Source organism: Trypanosoma theileri (assembly GCF_002087225.1).
Source record: "Trypanosoma theileri isolate Edinburgh chromosome Unknown TM35_Tth_10_V1, whole genome shotgun sequence".
Lineage (NCBI taxonomy): Eukaryota > Euglenozoa > Kinetoplastea > Trypanosomatida > Trypanosomatidae > Trypanosoma > Trypanosoma theileri.
Genome location: NW_021639852.1, coordinates 256,511 through 276,311, shown reverse-complemented (window position 1 = coordinate 276,311; position 19,801 = coordinate 256,511). Strand labels below are relative to the sequence as shown.

The 19,801-nt window shown below is 44.3% G+C and overlaps 8 protein-coding genes across 8 annotated transcripts; all 8 read left to right on the top strand.

The window, feature by feature from the left end:
- Positions 1-1,569: 1,569 nt before the first annotated feature.
- TM35_000101860 (uncharacterized protein) lies at positions 1,570-2,100 on the top strand (the record flags this gene model as incomplete). The annotated part of the gene is made up of 1 exon (XM_029024677.1): positions 1,570-2,100. The coding sequence occupies one exon, from the start codon at positions 1,570-1,572 to the stop codon at positions 2,098-2,100; it is 531 nt and encodes a 176-aa protein (XP_028883984.1).
- Positions 2,101-3,468: 1,368 nt separating this feature from the next.
- On the top strand, positions 3,469-3,774 carry TM35_000101850 (uncharacterized protein; the record flags this gene model as incomplete). The annotated part of the gene is made up of 1 exon (XM_029024676.1): positions 3,469-3,774. One exon carries the CDS (start codon positions 3,469-3,471, stop codon positions 3,772-3,774), a length of 306 nt encoding a protein of 101 aa, XP_028883983.1.
- Positions 3,775-7,028: 3,254 nt separating this feature from the next.
- On the top strand, positions 7,029-7,415 carry TM35_000101840 (uncharacterized protein; the record flags this gene model as incomplete). The annotated part of the gene is made up of 1 exon (XM_029024675.1): positions 7,029-7,415. The coding sequence occupies one exon, from the start codon at positions 7,029-7,031 to the stop codon at positions 7,413-7,415; it is 387 nt and encodes a 128-aa protein (XP_028883982.1).
- Positions 7,416-9,606: 2,191 nt separating this feature from the next.
- Positions 9,607-10,029, top strand: TM35_000101830 (uncharacterized protein; the record flags this gene model as incomplete). The annotated part of the gene is made up of 1 exon (XM_029024674.1): positions 9,607-10,029. The coding sequence occupies one exon, from the start codon at positions 9,607-9,609 to the stop codon at positions 10,027-10,029; it is 423 nt and encodes a 140-aa protein (XP_028883981.1).
- A 987-nt stretch (positions 10,030-11,016) lies between these two features.
- On the top strand, positions 11,017-11,334 carry TM35_000101820 (uncharacterized protein; the record flags this gene model as incomplete). The annotated part of the gene is made up of 1 exon (XM_029024673.1): positions 11,017-11,334. The coding sequence occupies one exon, from the start codon at positions 11,017-11,019 to the stop codon at positions 11,332-11,334; it is 318 nt and encodes a 105-aa protein (XP_028883980.1).
- Positions 11,335-15,142: 3,808 nt separating this feature from the next.
- Positions 15,143-15,796, top strand: TM35_000101810 (charged multivesicular body protein 6; the record flags this gene model as incomplete). Its single annotated transcript, XM_029024672.1, has 1 exon — positions 15,143-15,796. The coding sequence occupies one exon, from the start codon at positions 15,143-15,145 to the stop codon at positions 15,794-15,796; it is 654 nt and encodes a 217-aa protein (XP_028883979.1).
- A 414-nt stretch (positions 15,797-16,210) lies between these two features.
- TM35_000101800 (uncharacterized protein) lies at positions 16,211-17,449 on the top strand (the record flags this gene model as incomplete). Its single annotated transcript, XM_029024671.1, has 1 exon — positions 16,211-17,449. One exon carries the CDS (start codon positions 16,211-16,213, stop codon positions 17,447-17,449), a length of 1,239 nt encoding a protein of 412 aa, XP_028883978.1.
- A 334-nt stretch (positions 17,450-17,783) lies between these two features.
- On the top strand, positions 17,784-19,673 carry TM35_000101790 (variant surface glycoprotein 3275; the record flags this gene model as incomplete). Its single annotated transcript, XM_029024670.1, has 1 exon — positions 17,784-19,673. The coding sequence occupies one exon, from the start codon at positions 17,784-17,786 to the stop codon at positions 19,671-19,673; it is 1,890 nt and encodes a 629-aa protein (XP_028883977.1).
- Positions 19,674-19,801: the final 128 nt, after the last annotated feature.

The following is a 19,801-nucleotide window of genomic DNA, read 5'->3' as shown; positions in this document are numbered from 1 at the left end:
CATATGAAGATGTGTAGGATTGTTTCAGGCGGTCAGTTTTTTTTTTTTTTTTGTTCCTTGCGCCTTTTTCCTTTATTAGTTATTCATTATCATGATTACTCCCGATAATAAACTGTATTTGTTTACAAATAAAGAGGTATATTAGGGTTAGTGAGATCTCGCTAACAAACTTTTTTGGATATTTGTATCTTGGTACAGTGAAATTTATTTCATCATGAAGATTGAGTGTGACATCATAAAAGGGAAAAGAAATGGAAAAACCTTTTCTTTTGGCCTTTTTTCCAATTATTTTGCAAACTCATCAATTCATTTGACTTAAACAAGAAAATAAAAGGAAAAATAACAAAATAATAATAATAATAATAATAATAATAATAATAATAATAAAGACAATGGACACGAAAAGGGTAGGTGTGGCAGAGTTGGGGTGGGAAGTTCTACTACAGAACTGTGATCAGGTGTTTCACGATCACAAAAAATAACATCACTTGGTGATACTATCCATACTCTCGTTTGACAGAGCAGTAGAAACCTGTAGATCTCCTTCTCGATCAATTCCACATATATGTATGCATATATATTTATACATTTATATAATTATTTTATTTTTTTTATTATTTTTTTTTCTACTATTTTGTTTCCTTTTTTTTCTGGCTAAAGGGAAGGTAAAGATGTGTACAAGAACCAATCCTTTCACATATTTTTATCCGCAATGTCCAATAAGAGGGAAAGGCAGCGTGTAGCACAATCATGCTTAAAGAAATCCAGCTTGCATAAAAAGCAAACGCATCACTTTACGCACATATATATCTGTCTGACTCCGTGTATGCATTTATTTATTTACCTTCTCCGTTAATTTTCATTAATTTGTTAATTTATTTATGTATTTATATATTCAATTCATTTACTCAATGATTCACATTTCTGTTTGTATACGAGACGAAAACATCTCACCAAATCAAAAAATGTTGGTGAAAGCGCTCTTAAGGTATCCAGAATAATTGCCAAACGGCTGCTTTTCTACTAAAGGTTATTTAACGGAAGGTATTTGGAGAATATTATACGCAGACAATGACACACATCTTCATTCTTTTTTATCGCAAGCGTTTTCTCCACAGAGTGTACAGAACAAAAGACCCAGGCAATTTGAGGAAACCATAGATATTGCCTGGAATCACAGAAAAAAAAAGTAAAGTAACGCGCCAACCCACCAAAAAAAAAAAAAGAAATTCAAGGAAGGTGAACAGTAGAAAGAAAGAGGCTAAGAGCAAAAACAAAAAATAATAGAAATAAGAAACACACAGAGAACCCCAACGGAAAGGAGGATGAAAACGATGAAGCATCAATTTCCACCTGAGCAAGAAAAAAAAAAAAAAAAACCCACTCCCAGCACAAACATACACCAACCACCACCGCAGAAGGCCTCGGATACAGAAAAAAAAAAATTACAAAAACAAAAAAAATGCACATAAGCATTCATAGGCGTACGAACCTTCCTCAACAACCCTCTGGTTAGAAAATCACGAAACGCCACGACACCAGCCTGCCGACCCTCACCAAAAAAACGACATGCAGAAACCACGAACAAGCACCCCACCAACCGCAGCGAACCAGAGCCCCGCCCCCGATCAAAAAAACCGGGGCAACATGCCCAGAAGGACGCCGCTTGCCGAGCCGCACTGCCCGGAACAGCCCCCGGAAAACCCGAGCCCCCGCCTCAACGAAGACGGAGTGGGAGTGGCATTGGCGTTTTCTTTTTTTCTTTTGGCACCCTCCCGCGCGTTTGAAAAAAAAAGAGGTTATCTGCCCAACGGGCGCCGCCGGCCGCCCGGGCGGGAGGGTGGAACGTGCCTTCCGCCGCGCCGTGGGCCGGGAGCGCCTTCCACCACCCCCCCCCTCCCCCGCCGCTCCGGAAGGGCAAGACGCCACGGGCCCCGCCCGCCAAACCAACCCAACGAGGGAGGTGGAAAAAAAAATAGGGAAGACGAAACGCCTGACCTTTTCCCATTTTCCAATTGGAACCTCTCGCTTTTGGATCCGCTCTCTCGAAAAAGTTTCACCCACGAGCCCGTTACCATTAACGAACGAAAGGGGCGCTGATGACCACACTAACCCGCCAAAACCCCGCCCGCCATTTCCGCATCCACCAACCGAAGTCTGCAAATGCCCGATTCCTTCTTTCACAGCGCCTATCAGGGCGAGCCCCTGACTCAAACGCGGCGGCCAAAGGCCCAGTTAGACCTTAACGAACAAAAGCTCGACTAGGGACCTCCCGTTTCTGCTTGGAAAACAACGCGCTTGTAAGAACCCCCACCCCCCTCCCAAACATCAATGGAAATCAAAAACCCTCCCCTGCATAATATCCTGAATGGCGGCCCCACCCCACCCAGAAACAAATTCGCCAGCAACCAAGGCTGCGAAATTCGGCTGGTTTCCTGGTCGGTGGGTTGAACCGAGCAAAATGGAGCTGCGAAGCAGCGCAAATACATCTTTCACGCCTGTAAAAGCAGCCGCCCCGCAAATAACAGACACTGGGAAAAGCAATAAACTCTCACAATCCCCAAAACGCCAACTTCAAGCAAACAATTAAATGGAAATAAACCCCACCACCCCTTCCAATCCACACAGAGAAACGCAAACGTTATTCATGAAGCTCAGCCACAACGTCTTTCATAACAAAGAATCGCAAAAACAAATCCACATTTAGCTTATGTAGTGCTTTTTGAGCGCGAGGGAGGCCTGTAGCGACATGAGCAAAGAACACCCCAGTGACACCACATCTACCGGACCACACCCAACGCCGCATTGTAAGAATGTATTTTTTTTTTATATTGTGAAGAATACACAACGTCTACTTCTCTGCTCCACCTCTTTTGGGCCTTTGCCACACGTGTTGACTATCTAAAATATATTATAAACTCGCGAAGGTTTACCAAAGAAAATTTACACAAATAGGCCGTCTCCTGCCTAAAACCCTTCAATGCATTGGGTTATTTCCCTACAACGGCTGCGCCCCATGAACACCAGAGAAACCCTCAAATATTTCCTCAGATTCTGCTTGCAATGGAGTTTTTCTCCTTCATTTTTCCTGCACATAATAATAGAAGAATAATAAGAAGAAAAATAAGTAAAATAAGAAAAAAGAATGTGTGAACGAAGCATTCGGTGACCCGGGCCACCCTATCCCTTCATAGTGTTTTTTTTTTTTTTTTTTGTTGTTGTTGTTGTTGTTGTTCTTCGTCACCTCTTTTTTAGGTTTACTACAGCGACGGGGCAGTTGGCCAATTTCCGTTGGCGACATTCGCTACGTCAAGAGGTTTGCGTTGTATGGGGGTGGGCTCCCTTTTATCTTTTCCGGGTTCCCAGACTTTTTGCAATATTGATTCTGTTAATTCTTGATTTTTTTCTTGTAAATTGAGTTAATTAAGAGTTTATTTTTAACGTTTCCCTGGAGAAGCAAAACAACCCATGAGAACTCACCAGCTTCGCTCTTTGTGCCCGGCGTCTGCCGGCAGTTCCCCTTTTTTGGCATTTGGTTGGCCCCAACGCACTGCTATTATTTATTTTTTCTTGCTTCTTGATGAGTGTGATGATTTACATTTCCGCAGGTCTCCATGCGAGCTCACCGCAACGCATTCACACAGATTATCGACATGCTCTCCTAGCAGGGGTCGGGCGTACGGTCGTCAGGCGTCCCGCCCCTCAGGCCTGTGGTTTGCGTTAAGCCCCACCCTCAGCCCACACTGCCAAATAGAATGGCGCCGACCGTTGTGAAAAACGTCAACCTCATAGGGAGACGCGTTTTATGATGAGCTAAACGCGGAGAGGGTTCAAGAGCGGGACGACTCAATAGTTACATCGGCTTTTCTTCATAGATCTCATGCTGCCCAATTTGGACGCAAGTGGGTTGAAACTCTTCTGGAAAAATACGGTGCAAAGCGAGTCCCTGCTTTCTTCACACACCGGCCAGTTTCGCCTCAATCAAAGCGGCGCCGAAACAAACTATCCAATGGCCGCTTGTCCCCAGGAGAGCTTGAAATTTTACTCGGTGGGAACCTCTAATACACCGCGGGGTTTCCCGCAGCGCGCGGCTGGAAATGCTCGTTGGGCGAAAACTCCCTAGCGCACCCAACTTTGAGCTTTACAACTGTCCCCAAGTTCTCGTGGAAACTAATTGCGCGGGTGTTTTTTTTTTGTTGTTGTTATTGTTGTTGTTGTTGTTTCGTGGGAAGAGTGCTTTTATGAACAAAGGGTGCGTTGCAGCTCCAGGAGGTTGATTTTGCTTGTGTTTCCATCTTGTGGCGCAGCACCTATCTTGCCAAACTCTCTTTAAGAGAAATCGTAGCGCAGCGATGCCGGCTGTACCGTTAACCCTGCGCCCGGTTAGTCGGGCAATGTGCACCCAGGGGTGTTTGACCGGTTAAGAGCCACCAAACCCCGACGCAGAGCCCCACCGCGCCATACCCAACGAGAGGGAACACCGCCCCCCGGGCCCATCCCACCCGACAGGGGCGGCCCCCAGCTCGCGCGCGCGTGTTTTGGGCGGCGCTTTACCCAATTTTCCCATGGAATCCTTGGGCGAAAGCAATGCTGGCAAGCGAGCGCGCGGCGTTGGTTTGGGGGGGCGGGGCCGGGCGCCGGAAAGTTTCCGGTGGCGGCGGTTCGTTTTGGGTATCCGGGAGTGGTGGGGCATCGGAAACTTTCCCCGCCAGAGGGCGAAACGGCTCTCTTGAAACCGTATTTTTTGACCCCATACACCGCCGCAGAATTCCTGCAAGAGCATTCTGCGCAACACCAGGTTCAAGTTGCAGGTTATCTTTCTTTGCTTGCTGGTCGGCCTTCGGCTTGGCTCGGCGGGTGTTTTTTGCTTTTGGGGTTCGCGCAACCGACAACCAGGTAGGGGAAAATAACCCTGCCGCTTTCGCGATGGCCAACCATGTTAATTGGAAACTCCTTTGTGGAATCTTGCGAGTTTCGTTTCTTTTGTTTCGTTTGGGTTCTGGGTTGTCTTTTGCTGGATTCCAGCGGTTTGCCACCAGCGAGTGGCTAAGGGCAAATCTCTCATAAATAAAGGTTTTCCAAAGAACGGGCCCCTTTACCTTACTGAGTTTAGCCGAGGGTTTTAGCGCACACCTCTTGTGAGTTATGGAGCGGTATTTTCCTTCACATGGGCACTCAGCGCAACTTGCCGCGCGTGACGTTGCGTGAAGCCCGTCGGCGTTTGCATAAGGAGCTTGTAGCATCAATTCCATCCCCCACCCCCAAGACTCCAACACGCGAAGCTTTTCTTGATGCGCGATATTCCCTTTTAGGCGCCAACAGATTTTCCAAAAGAAAAAATATCACTTTCCCTAGCTTCTCTTGAAAATACGAGTCACCCAACCAAAGTGCTCTGGCGAGATGCTCGGAATTGCCGTGATGATTGAGATTTCGTCGTCTATACTTTTTTCGGCCGCCACAACCATTTTGAGTTGACGCCAGGTCCAGCGCCATGGGAGTTTGCGATGTTCAAGCACCCTGCGTCTCGCAGTAGTTTGCCGATTACGGGTTTACAATAAACAGGGGGATTCCCTTTACCCCACCCCCTCCTCAGCAGGAACCTCTAAATTCCACCTTCATGCGCCGCAAACGCAAACAGTGTATCTTCCGCAAATGTCATCCGCCCGTTCGTTTGCTTTATGGTGTGGCACAAAAAAAAACGTTTCTTAGCATCCACCATGTAATACTTTAAGACCTTGGGAATTCGTTCGAAATTAGTTTATTCTGCGCTTGCGGCCGTTCCCTTCCATTTTTTTTTTTCTTTTTGCAGAACCCTGCCCAATTTTCTGGATCCCTTAATCCATTCCCACGGGTTCAAAAATTATCATTCCTTTAGTTAATCTCCTTGTTTTTTTTTTTTTTGACTTCTCGGCTGCCTTAATGCCCGGGCTCCTTCCCTTCAACCCCTGGGGAAATAGCTGAGCTTGGGGGGCGCCTTTGTTTCCGCCACGGAATGGTCTCCAACAGGGCGTGCGGTCTTTATCTGGTCTGGGGCGTATTTCTTTTTTTTTTCCTCACTGGAAGGGCGAATGCCGTACAAAGCCCTTGGCAACAACCACGCCGCACCAAAGGCAGGAAAAGAAATCATACTGCTGTGTGGTCAGGGCGGCCGTTGGCAGCACGAGGAAAACACAACACAACGCGGGCAATGATCGTTTTGAGAAAACGAAATGTCCAATAGTTTTTCTGCCGCCCCTTTAAATCTCTGGATTCATTCCTTCTAAGTTGCCTTAAATTCTTGTGGTTTCTTCTTGGGTTCGTGAATGCTTCATGGCCCTGCTTTTGCGAGGCGTCCTTTCCAAAGGAACCCCCCGTCTCCGATACCAAGGCCAGCGCCTTCCTTTGCCACGCGGTGGGGTGAGGCTTTTGTTCTGGTAGCGCTTTTATCTGCTAGTTCTTGTGGTGTCTTGCATTTTTTTTTTTTTTTTTTGAGAACTGTATCTTGGTATTTGACGATGTTTCTACGGCCCTTTGTAATTGGGAGGCGTCTGTATCGCGTGCCGTTTTTAGTCGTGGTTTCTTCAATTGCGTGATTACATGTTCTTCCTTTCCAAAAGCTTCGTCGGGGAATTGCAACTTGGCAGGTTCGCAGTGGTGATGCAAAGTTGGCTCTCTACGTTAAAGCGGCGCCCTTCTGTAGATAAAATTGGACGTACTTTCCCAAATATTCCAAGAAACCGTGATTCTTCGGGGAGGCGGTTCATACCAAAGGCTTGCGGAAAGGTGCCGATTGCCTTTTACAATCCCGGTCGAAATGGGCAAGAAGTTCCTTCCGTTAAAATGCTAAAGCGAATCGACGTGGCAACTGGGCTGCGGACCGTTCGTCTTGATCAAATGGCAAGAAAATGGAATTTGCCAATTATATCGCGTAAAAGTTTTGGGTGCCCCGATTCATATCGCCTACTTCGCCCTGGAATTGATGGGCGCATCTGCCCAGAGGCCATTAAAAAAAGACACCTTCCGACCCACTCTCTCAATTTTTACTCTTTATGATGAAACCTCATAATGGCAATGAAAAAAAGAAGATATTATGCGTTTTCCCCCGGCGCACTTCTGGCAAGAGTGTTCCCCGTACGGTCCCTCGAGGCTTTAAGAAGGAACCAAACAAGAAAAAAATAACCAATAAAAAAACATTTGAAAGAAATGGTGGAAGCCACTTCACCTTAGCACTAAGATCTTTCGGAAACCGTGCGAGGGGCATTAAAAATGTCTTTGCAGTTTTTGCTTTGAATCAACACCGGAAAGGTATTGGCAAAAATCTCCCTTTATGCTTGAAGCTGTATAAATACTCAATGTTTCTTCCTGAAAAACAAAAGATGATCTTCATTAAATACATTCCTTCCCTGCCGGAAGTCAAACTGCACCGGCATCGATAGTCAAGAAACCCGAAGAAGACCCTAAAAAAATCTGATAACAGAGAACATGTTCGCCTACTGGCGTTGGTGAAACCAGTGCTTCAGTTTCAAGTTTTAAAATTTGTGGCCATCTCCTCCGGAGAAAAGGCGGCCCTGGAGTTCTGCACAGGCTGTTCTGCGCAATTTGTTTAAACAGGAATTTGCTCTTACATTCGCTTCAGGTTCAAAGGTGCCACTTTTCATCACCAGACCGCAGCAGCACGGTCGAACAGTAAACCGCCAGAGCGCCAAAAAGAGAAGAAAAACGTAGATTTTCAACGTCAATAGAAGTATATTTGTAAAATACTCCTTTCCAATAGTTTTTCCTTTTGGAATTTGCATATATTTTTTTCTTATCCCCGCCGGCGTTCTGTGAGAACGGTTCCCCCTTCATTTTCCCACCGGAAGAGGCTTCGGGGCTCCGGCTAAAGCCGGGTATTTGGTAAATAAAACTCGATTAAAATCACATTTAAACAAGGCTTCCGGCAGAGCACGGGGCCCCAAAGGGTTTATACCGTAGACGGGCAAAGGGCGTGGCAATTCTTTTTTTGTGTGTGTTTTCTTTTTTTACTTCTTAAGCTGCACACTGCCCTTTGGGAACAGCCGAGAAATTTCTTAAAAGGGAGTTTTGGGTTTCTTTTTATCCTTTGCGGCGCGGCGCGCGTGCCCCCGCCCGCCCCCGCTTCAATAGGCAAAGTTCCAGTCACTTTTTTTTTTTAACCACAAACGGTGCCGCCCACACCACCCCCACCACCAAAAAAAAGTAAATAAATGCTCTTGCCCAGGAAAGACTTTGTCGCACCACTTCGTCCAAAAAAGAACCGTCAAAAATAGATTATTTTTTCTCTACGGTGGCGCGACGGTTTTCCCCCTCGGTTTGGCGCAAATCTACTGGTAATTGGACCCCCTGCTTCGGAAATGAAACATCTGCTATCAGAAAAAGCCGTCGTAGATGACATTCACTCCATCGAGGGAAACGAATTACTACGCAGAAAACATAAGGCGCCTTGTCTTTCTAGACCCGTAGAAAAAAATAACGTACACTTTTTTGAACCTTTAGTTTTGTATGTTTTTTTTAATATGCAATTCGCATCACTACCCGTTCCGTTTCAGCGCGGCAAAATTCTTTTAGCACAATATTGGCACAATTGCACCGCAGCAAAGAAAAGCAGCATACAAATTGCAAAAAAAAAAGGCTAAGAAAAGAAAAAATAATTAAATTAAAAAATAGGTAAAAAGAGCAACTGCTTGACCATACCACCCCGCCGGCATGCTGTTTCTACAGAATCTGCTGATGCCATCTGTGGCGCAGAAGGAGTGCTACCAAACTGAGACCTTGGCAACGAGGATTGCATTATTGTGGTGCCAAGGTTAAGTACTTGAAAGTATTCAAGGAAACTAAATGCATTCACCAAAATTTTTAAGGAGGTGGTCTCCCAAAAAAAGAAATTTTTTTTATTTTTCTTTTAATACATACGTTCTTCGGAATGCTCTCCCCTTGGTGGCGGTTGGCCGTCGAAAGGTGGGGCCAAGATCAATTACCTCGTATATTTTTCTGGGGAAGCCATGGGCCAGTAAACTCTCTTCTTGAGAGTTTTCGGGTTCATAAGCCACAAACTTCATACAGCACCGGACCAGCAGAGTCGTGCTGGGACAAAACCTTATCCAAGAAGGCCCTGGGGCACGCATTAGCAGCGGTTTCTTTTACACATTTTATTTTAGCGCGAATACTGCCAAAAAAGGAGTGACAGGGTCCTTAGAGATAGTAAGAATAATGCCCTCCAGTTGCGGAAACTGGATCGACCCCTGAGGCGAGCCAGAGCGACGAGAAGAATCCACGCCCCGCCACCTACAAGATCCATAGCGATCCCTTTACCAATGCGCAATTCCTCTGCGCAATGGTAAACCGTCATTAAAAATAAAAAATAATAATAAATAAAATAAAAGAAAAAAATTATATACATATATCTTTATATGTATTGCTGTCGGTGGCTCGGGCCATTGGGCTAAAACCCATAAAGACACGAAAATTAAAAAAAAAAAAACCGTACAGATGCATATGAAATAATAAAAAGGAAGAAGCCAGCCAAGAAAATTTATTGATGGTACCGAGATCCCCGCCCCAGAAGGGTCAGCACCAAATACCCCCAAGAGAAACAGAGAAAATAAATTCATGCAATCATTGAAACCACCAACAGTACGGACCCGATGGGCCACACAAGAGCAAGATATTCCGAAATTGGGTAGGATAAAATGCAATAAAATCCGCATCCTTGACGACAACCATGGGGCGGGAGAAGCGCCACTCCCAGAAATGTGCCCCGTGTGGTTTTTTAAATCCCATTTTCTCTCTCCTTATTTTGCCACTTGGCCTGACGCAATTGGAAGGGTAGATCAACAGAGACGCCACCCCGATACAACGAAGCCAAAGGCGGAATTGCATATCACTGCGACCCTTTCTCGTTGCGAATGGAAAAGCGAAGTCAAAGCACCCAAAGAGCCAAAGCCGCACCCCACGCCCGCCCCTCACGCGGAACTCTCTCCGACCGCCGCCGCCCAAATTACCTTGGCAAGGGCAAAAACAACGCCCCATTAAACCGCCAGGGGTTTGAAATGGGGGGGGTGCCTTCTGTTTGGGTGATGGTCTTTGATTCCCCTGGTCGGGTGCGTTGTGCTAAAAACCCGCCCTTCAATTGCAAGAGCGCGCTCCTGCGGGTAAAGAAACTTGCCTTTGTGGGCTGGGGGTGGTAGTGGGGACGGGGGGTCCTGAAAATTTCCCCGGGGCCCCTGGTTTGGACCAAGGGGGCCCTGTAACCCTGAAATGGATATCGTTCGGGTTTGTTGAAAAGTTTTATTTTATTTTCCAACAGCCTACGAAAAGAAAGGTCAAAATATACATCATTCCTTGGAATTGCCAGCCGCCCACCGCGGTGCCAATATCCGGTTTTTTTGCATTCTCGGGGGAAGCGAAGGGCCAGCGATGTTTTTCTTTTGGAAGACTCGTTTAAGCTCAGGGTAAGACGTGGTACAGTACCGGGGCCAGCTGCGCCGTGCAGGGGCAGAAATATATCCAAGAAAGTCCTGGGGCACGCGTTGACCTGCTGTCAGCAGTATTGCCCGCACCAAGTTGCCGCTAAGAGAAACGAGTCCCACATTCGGTGGTATTTTGTTCGGTCACTGCGGAGTAGCAAAAAAATAAAAAAATACGACGCAGAAACCGAAAAAGCTTAATATTCCCCTCAAAGAAACGAAACCTGGATCACAGATACAATTGTGCACACCAAAAGGATTCTCAAAGGATGGGGCAAACCCCTTCCCCACCATCGATGGCAACTCATTGGATCCTGGAACCTCAATAAAGGCGCACCCGGCACCCAATCAACCCCACAGCCTGCTTCACTACGCGGCGAATTTTGCCTACGCGACTTCGGCAACATTGGGACTCTCGCATGCCACAAAAAGTTTAAACACCCACCTGAAACTCCAGTTTTGCCGGCAACCATACAAGTAACTTTTCTACGCAAGAAGAAACGCCTGTGAGATTCATCACCACCGGAGCTTGTGAAAACCATGACAGGTTTCAATGTGGAGTGCCCCAGAAGTTCTACGCCCACTTAGAACCCCTCTCTATCCACTGCAGAAATTCCATGATGAACAAGGAATGCCAACAAAAATGAATTCCACCAATGCACGACACAAGCCAAGAAAAACAAGAGACCTTCCGGCATTAGTCTGCCCCTCATGCGACCGCCGGTGCGTGAGTAAATCTGGCCTCACTTTGCACCGCATCTGGCTACACGAGTGTCCGCCCACTCGCGCGCCCCCCGGCCAACGCGACGAACGCGAGAAAACAGCTCTGCGTCTTTTGAGCCGTAGTACCCTTCATCCTCTGCGAATGTAATTTGCGATAGTTGATGTACCCCTGATGAAAGTATGTTTTTCTGAGCGGCTAGTGAAGTTACTTCTTGCGGTGGGGCCGAACTGCATTATTCCCCACTCTTCTCACCCCCAAAAAACCTACGTCTCCTTCCCCTTCCCTCGCAAGCACTCCCTCGCACATTAGAACTGGCAATACCCTATATTATGGAAGACCTGGCAAACTCGTGTGTGAGAGGCCCTTGCCGCCGACCCAAGAAGCAAGAAAAATACATAGGAGTTCATTGAGGCCAAATTATATATATATAAAAAAAAACTAACAAAAATAAACAATAAAAGAAGTCTCAAGGACAGATCTCCGGTGGAAAGGTGGGTGTGGAGATTCTTCGATGGGATTTCTCGTAGATTGGTTCTCTTTTGCGGGAACGTGCTTCAACAGAAACATGAAACAAAATTTTAAACTAAGAAAAAAGTAAATAATAAAAAACCAAAAATAACAATAACCGCATTACAAGAGCTTGAAGGCCCCAGAAAAGAAAGGGATCTTCTCCCACAACACCACTCGCAAGTCAGTAATCAAAGTGCTCTGCGACTGTAAGCTGGCAGGTGCGCTATTGGGGCAACGTTCATAAGGCACGAAGGTCAAAGAAAAAAAAAAAAAAAGATTGCCACCTGAAATAAAGTCGCCCACACGAAAAAGATTGCCCCAGTCGCGTTGCCACGGTGGCTTTTCCAAAGCGAAAAAATATTTAGATTGGCGGCTTGGCGAGGGCAAAGAAGAACTTGCCCTGCCAGTCATTGGGGTCCAAACCCCCTTTGGCCCAGCAAACCGGCCTTCCCACCGCCCCGAAAAAGGCCACCGGGCAACCCAATGGCGATTGAAGGGAACGCGCCCCCGACGCCAAGGAGGGGGGAACGGGTCGCTACAGAAACGCCGCCCCCTTATCGCAATCACCTTGTCGGCCGCTACCTCCCGCCAACCTCCGGGCAGCGGCCCCCCGGGAACAGTATAATAGCAGCATGGCGCGGCATATGCGCTTGCCTTTCGCCGCTTGACGAGGCGGGGTAGCCGCAGAAAAAGCGGCCTGAACTGCTGTTTGAAGCTAAAAACTAAAGCAAATCCACGGGGGCAATGCGGAAAGCGCTCATGGCTTCCGTGGCCCAACGTGAAAAAACAAAAGACCTCACGCCATTGTACGAGGTTCTCTTACTGTTGGATGTTTTTTTTTTTTTTTTTTTTGTCTACCTCTTTCTCTGAGGAATGGGGGTTTTGGATTCCGATGGGCTCATGGTCGCGGCGTCCTTTTGAGCGAAAATGTGCCCCTCCACCCGCTCCAATTCTAGAGACAAACATTTCTTCTGATGTGTGAGCAAATGCTGCGATCCACCATGTTGACGGCATCTTTCTTCTTGCTTAGTTTGCGGAGGGTTGTCGGTGCAAAAGATCACTTAAAAAAATGGTTTCCTGTGCATCTCCGTCGTTAAATTCTGATTTTAAAAGATAACACAATATTCACATCCAGTGGGGAGGACCAAATGATCTACTTTAAGGGGTGTCAGAGTTCTAAGAATAGTGCGTCCAGTTTTTTGGCCTTTGTTGCAAGGTCTAGGAGAAAACCCCAAGCACTCTGGCTCATTGCTATTCAATATTGTCTTTAGAGCTGATCGATCAAATGCCCCATCGTCCCTCCACTGCAACTCAAATTTCGCTAGAAAATTTCCTTTTCTTCATCCACGTTTCTCTTGTGATACAACAATTTGAGTTTTTTCTTATAAAAAAGAGTTGAAGAGTCGCATAGAATAAGATTATATCCAACAAGTTTTATCTTTGGAATCCCGTTCGCTCTATTTTACTTTTCGGGTTTTGCCATTCACCAGAATGTATTGGAGAAACTGCCTTGGTGACAACGGGTTGTAGCATATTCTGTGGTGCGGTAGAAAAAAAAAAAGAGGATATACACATATGATAAGGTGTTAAAGAGATATGTTGTGTTGCCGGTTTTTTAACAAGTTTTTTTTTTTTTTTCACATTCTCTTATTCTTTATCTGAATAACACTTTTACTCTCGGTTTTTCCCTGGTCCTATTTGAAGGGAACAAAAAGGAACAAGGATGGGTCTTCTAAGGGTTCTCAGGAAGGAGGTGAATAGACTCTGTATCGCGTTCTTTGATATTTTTCTTGGTTCCTATACAGTAGTAAAGAGCCTGAAAAGAGTGTGGTGAACAGTGATGATGTCACCAATGTGTCTTTGGATAAGTTTGACATGTTTTCGTTGTAATCATCATGAAATGAAAAAAAAAAAAGAAATGGATCTGGAGCGATTTTATGTAAAGTAGCTGCTGTTTGAGTTTTCTCGGGCATGAAGAGGCTCTAAGGGATTCTTTTTTTTTTTTTTTTCTTTACATAGGTTTCGCTTTTTCGTGTGGGTCCGTCTGTGTTTATTACGTAGTCTATACTGCATTATTGTGTCTAGTCTCAGTGACCATTTTGACGTAATGAAATTTTTTTTGGTCAACGTTGTTATACTTATTTACGTTCTTGGTTGCTTTCATTGAACAATAAGCTACTCTTTGCGTTTTTCAATGGATGATTGGAGTATCTTAAGAATGAGGTTGTACTCACCGTTGTCTCTGATATCTTCCGAATTCGTTATTCTTGTTCTTCTGATCTATCTGTTGAAGTCTGAGTATCATATCCAGTGAGCGATTCTTTGGTAGCTAAAACAGCAACAAAAGGATGAGGCGCCCTATTATTCTCTGGCTGCTTGTACTGACATTTGTTTCTCAAAATGATCACGAGCCCCAATATAAATTACTGTTCGGAACGGTGAATTCACAATTTTTTAAAATCTCACTTGTTTCTCAACAGATATATGAACTGTGGTCTTATAATTAAATACTCTAGTTTTTGTGTATGAAATATTAAGTGAGGGGTGTGACTCTAATGTGTTTTGAGGAGTCACTTGGTCAAATTAATAAATAACGTTGTTAAGGTGACACCCAAATGGTATTTCTGGATGTTTTTCTGCAAATCGGGCAGTTATGCTGTTTTTTTTTTTGTAATGGAAATAATGCCATGTGGAAGTGGACCTTCTGAAGGGGAACCCGGGCGACGTGGCTTTTTTTTTCTTATTTTTTGGTGGGACCATTCGTGTTGAAGGAATTAATTATTTGTATTCTGTAGTGGTTTCCCCCTTCTGAGCATAATTATTCTTCCTTCTATTGGTCTTGCCTTTGTCTCCCTTGATTTGGGAAACCCAATAAAAGGTTATTCTGGTTGCTCTCACCCTTATTCTTTGCCGTGCAAAACACGTTTGGTGTGTAGTATAACACAAAGAGTCAAGCTTCCCTCTTTTTCTTCTTCTATGCTTTCTGTAATTGTATTAGTTGCACTTCGTTGTTCCAACCTAATTGAAGGTTTTTTTTTCCTAAGGTTAAATAATCTTTCATTCTGTCCTTTGCTGTTGGCTCACGGGATTTTCTTCTGGTATGCCTTTCCGTTTCAAAGTTCTTTTGATTTTCTCCATTTTCACCCCCTTTATACTCTCCACTGTTTAATGTTCATTTGAGTGTTGATTTTAGGGCAACCTGTTTCTTTCCACCACCCCTCACCCTCACTTAATTATTATTATTATTATTATTATTATTATTATTATTATTATTTTTCGGTGGACGTAAATCCTTTTTTTTGTGTTTCTGGTTATTTGGGACTCTCTTGTTGTTTCCTTTAATACCCTCAGTCCTTTCTTTTCTTCTTGATATGTTTTCGTTTAACTACTATCATTACTGTTTTTTTTTCTACACCCTAGTTTTAATTATTAGTTCCAGTTAATCATGGGTTCTCGGGAGAGCAAGGCAAGCAGTCAGAGAACGGCACCACCCGTCTCGGAGAAGGTTATGATCACTTCATCGGATAGGGTTCAACTTGAGCTAAAGTTACAGCGTGACAAGCTAGCGGCAGCGATAAGAAAATACGAAAGTAGTGCAAAAGAAGAGAGAACAAAGGCTAGTGAGTTCCTTCGTTCTGGTAATCGTCGTAAGGCGCTGTATTGTCTGAAACGGGAACAGGCCCAGCGGTCACAGGTTACAACTGTCACAGACATGCTAAATAATGTTCAAAGTCTCCTTGATACCGTTGAATTTAGTCAAATTGAAATGGAGGTTTTTCATGCTTTAAAAACTGGTAAAGATGAGCTCTCGAAATTGAATTCCATGTTAAACGTAGATGATATTGCTGAGCTTATGGATGGTACAGCGGAGACAATAGAGGAAGCACGTCGTATTGATGCTCTTTTGGCCCAACCTCTTGATGGATTTGATGAAGATGCCCTTATCAATGAATTGATGTCTGAAGATCCAATTGTTCATCCTGAAAGTGAACCCGGGTTGAAACATGTTGTTGTTCCGGCCCATGATCTTCCCCTAACTGAAAAGCAAGAAAACCATGTCTCTAATAATAGATTGGATGAAGCAATGCTGCCAGCGTAGTGACACCACTTGGTTCCTATTTTATCTTGGATTGAAGCCGTGATAAAGTACGCTTCAACTTCTCCAACTTATTTGAGTGGGGTCTAGAGTCGTGGAAAAAAAAAAAAAAGGTGGAACATGCGAAGTATTTGTTAAGATGTCTCTTGTTTTCTTCTGTTTTTTTGTGTTATTTGGATGCGTTCCCTGATCAACTTTATTTGCATTTTAATGTTTTTTTTTTCTTTTCCATAGGCTGTTTTTGTTTTTGTGTGTGTATGTTTATTTGTTTCTTTCTTCTACCCACTTTTTCCCCTCTCTCTTTCTCTCTCTTTTTTTCCTGTTCTTCTATACTTCTCCGTGTGTGTGTTTTTATTTGTTTTTTATTCTTTTGATTTGAAAGAGATATAAGGATTAAAAAAAAAAAAAAAACACCTGATGCTTGGCCGCGTTGTATTTTTCACGTCATGTGCCACTATATTCACAGGAACAGCTTATGTTGTTGGTATTGCCCTTACTCCCCCTCCCTCCTATACTGTAGGGAATCACCAACGGATCGAGCGATATAATGATCTCTCACATGAAAATATGTACGATAAGAAAACGCGCGGACAGGAGTTTTATCTGGGCATCAGTCGCTGGCGACGACGGCTGCTGCGAGAGGAGGGATTGGTACATGGTCGTGTCTTGGAGGTTGGGGCAGGATGTGGTGGAATTGTGGCATACTACGACGCACTTCTGCAAACTCCAAATACAACATCTAGGACGACTAATGAAGGTGAAAAACTAACTGATACGAGCAATAAAGGTGTAGTAGAAGTAGTATTAAGTGATCGCTCACCGGGTATGGTAGAGTCAGCTGCCCTACAGATTCATCGGCGTTATGGATATTGGCCCTACCGTTATCCCGACTATGACATTGATGGCATTCTTGATGCAGTGAAAAACTCACGTGCAGCGGAGGGGGGAACCACTGATTTGGGTGTCTCCGCATCAGGGAGCCAAAATGGGGAACACCAGCGTCCTGCAGGAGGTGGCGTAATAAAACGTAAGATTCTTCACGGTGATGGTACTGTTGTGGAGGTGCTCTCCACACCACTGAGTGACGATAACTCTAATTTGGTAAATGGGACAGTAGCCCCCATCCTGCAAGGTACTTTGCCTGGTAACGCTTTGCCTCTTCTTTCTAGTGAAGGATGGACAGAACTGAAGCGACGCGATGCTGAGAAAGGGAGAATAGATCAGACAACGTCAGGGGATGAACAAAGTAAGCAAATTTTTGCCGTTGCAAACTATGCTGCTGAGCAATTACCCTTTGCCGACAACAGTTTTGATACTGTTATTGACATGTTTGGACTTTGTAGTTTTGATGATCCCGTTCGTGCGCTTCGGGAGATGTCTCGAGTCTGTAAACCTAGTGGAAATCTTCTTTTGCTTGAACATGGCAAAGGTCGTTGGTCGCGTATGAACGATTATCTTGACAAGTGGGCACCGAACCATGCAAGAAAGTGGGGTTGTTGGTGGAATCGTGATATAAGAAGGTATCTGCGACTAGCTGGCCTGAGAGTTGTTAAAACTGAAGAAAAGCATTTTGGAACGTCACAGTACATTGTAGCAAAGCCATTCAAGTCAATGGATGAATGGGATGCGTATCGTTCAACTTCTATAAAAAATTGATTTTGGAAACGGGTATCCCCAATTATTTTTTGACCTTATTTGGTAACATAAAAAGGGGATTTCTGCAAAATGGTGAAAAATTCGCATTGAAATTTCAGAGTTACAAAAAAAAAAAAAAAACCTATATAGGGAGTTTATGTATCGATTATTGGCATTTCCCCCTTTGAAACTTTGCAGAGATAGTTCTGTTTTTTTTTTTTTTTTCCTTTCTTCTTGACATTCTTGCTGTTTTTTTTTTTGTTTTGCTAGAGGTGATAGCTGATTCAGATACTTAAAAAAAAGAGGTATATATTTTTTTTTGCCATTTCTAGTCTAAGTGTGGAAGAAAATTCAGATGGCTATTGCGTATCCCAAAGTGGAGGATCAGCAGTTGCTCATTGACTTTGCGACGACTCGCCTTAAGTTCACCAGTGAAGATGTTGAGCTCCTAAATACTACCTGTACCGCCCTTATCGATGATGCTGATGCCATCAGTGGCTTCGTCTTTGGGCCAGCATCCTCGTCCTCGAATAATATGCAACAAACGCATTCAAGTTTAAGTGCTACACAATTTCCCATTCATTATTGCCATGGTGACATGTCACGAACTTCTTTGTCTTCGGTGTCCACTTCAACCATTTGTGGTCCGTTTTCTGATACACGAGCTCTTTTTCGTTCTCATGAGGCTTCACTTCGTTCTATACAGCTCCGACTTCGACGGGGAAGAACTGTGTTGAATGATCTTAACGAGAAATACAATTACGCCTTCACCGTAGTGACTTTTGGGAGATCGAAAAAGAGAGGTAGTGTTAAGGGTGAAACTGTCGCTGAGGGAAGAGAGGCTTCTGTGCAAGCGATAGCACCAAATATAAGTTCAAGGGAAGAGCTTCAGGAGAATGGTGCATCAGAAACGAATAGTATTGAAGGGAATACTTTGGATACAAACTGCGTGCAATCGGCATATGCTAAATTCATACAAACTTTTGATTCACTTATTTTGTGGTTATCTAACGTTGTTGCTGTTCTGGACGGGGAGGGTTCTGTTCCCTCATCTGGGAGACACATTATACAGGAACAATCTTTAAATGAAGGAAAACAAGGAAAAAGTAATGAAAACGAAACCGTCACAAGATCTACAGATAACGCCGAATCTTTACCTATAGTTCAAGATTCTTCTTCTACGCAGCAAGTGTTGCATGAAGGAGATGCAAAACCATCTGAAACTCCTTCAGTTAGTACCAAAGATTCATCTACTCCAGCACGAAGATATCGTACAGTACGTGTGACAACTTACGAAGTTCATGACGTTAGTAGTATATTTTATTATTATCAGAACCAGTCCAATCTCTTTTACCTTACTGAGTACACTTTTTATGATCCCCGAATACAACGTCGTCTATTGCTTCCCTCTTATTATCAATCATTGCGTGACACAATTAATGAGATAAATACTGAGATTGAACGTCTTAAACAACTTGGAGTAACATTAGCTCGTGAGCGTTCAAACGCTATTACGATAGCTTTTCGTCCTCCAATTTGCGAATTTTGTTACTTACGGGACTCCCTCCGTTTGTACTGGAGTTGGTGTGTAACTGAGGATGATATTACATCTTTTCAATATCACCGTATGCAGTACAACAAGTGTGTATTGGAGGCAGGAGAGGTGATGGAAATGCTAAAACAGTTACGTCGCCCACCAGCAAGTAATGCTGCTAACTCTGCCGTTTGGGTGCCTATACCAGAAGAACGCTTTGCAGTTGAGGCAGGATTTGAGAGTTTTTGGCGTCTTCGAGAGCGTGTGTTGGAGTTACGCGATTCACTCACTGGGGATATTGAAAAAAAGAATCGCACACATCGATATAGAGTACCAGCGCCTTCGCGCATTGATGCAAACGTTGACGACACAAATAAAAGTGGCGCCATAACACAATGGGCACTTTCGGCATTGCGTTCTTGGGTACAGCTTGTCACTTGCACTCCTGAGACTTCGGGGATTCTATCTTTAGCAGAGCGAGACAATGAGGGATTTCTACTCTCTACATCTTCCCCCATGTACAAACCAAAGGCAGAGCTACTGTGCCTTGTACAGCGATTAACGACGGCTGTCGAGGTACAGGCAACAACCCTTGAGCGGGAGTTCCCAGGCACATTTTTCAGGGACGCGAAGGCTATGTGGGCAAAGCGTGCTGGTGGAGTGATGCGCTATATGGAGTCGGTAAGTGTTGTGTTTTCACGTCCTGGATAAGGTATGTTTCCACTTTTTTTTCGTTTTACAAGTTCTTCCTTGCTTTTCTCCATAAATATATATATATATTAGTGAAACTCTTTTTTTCTTTAATTCAAGTATGTTGAATAATATATATATAATTATTT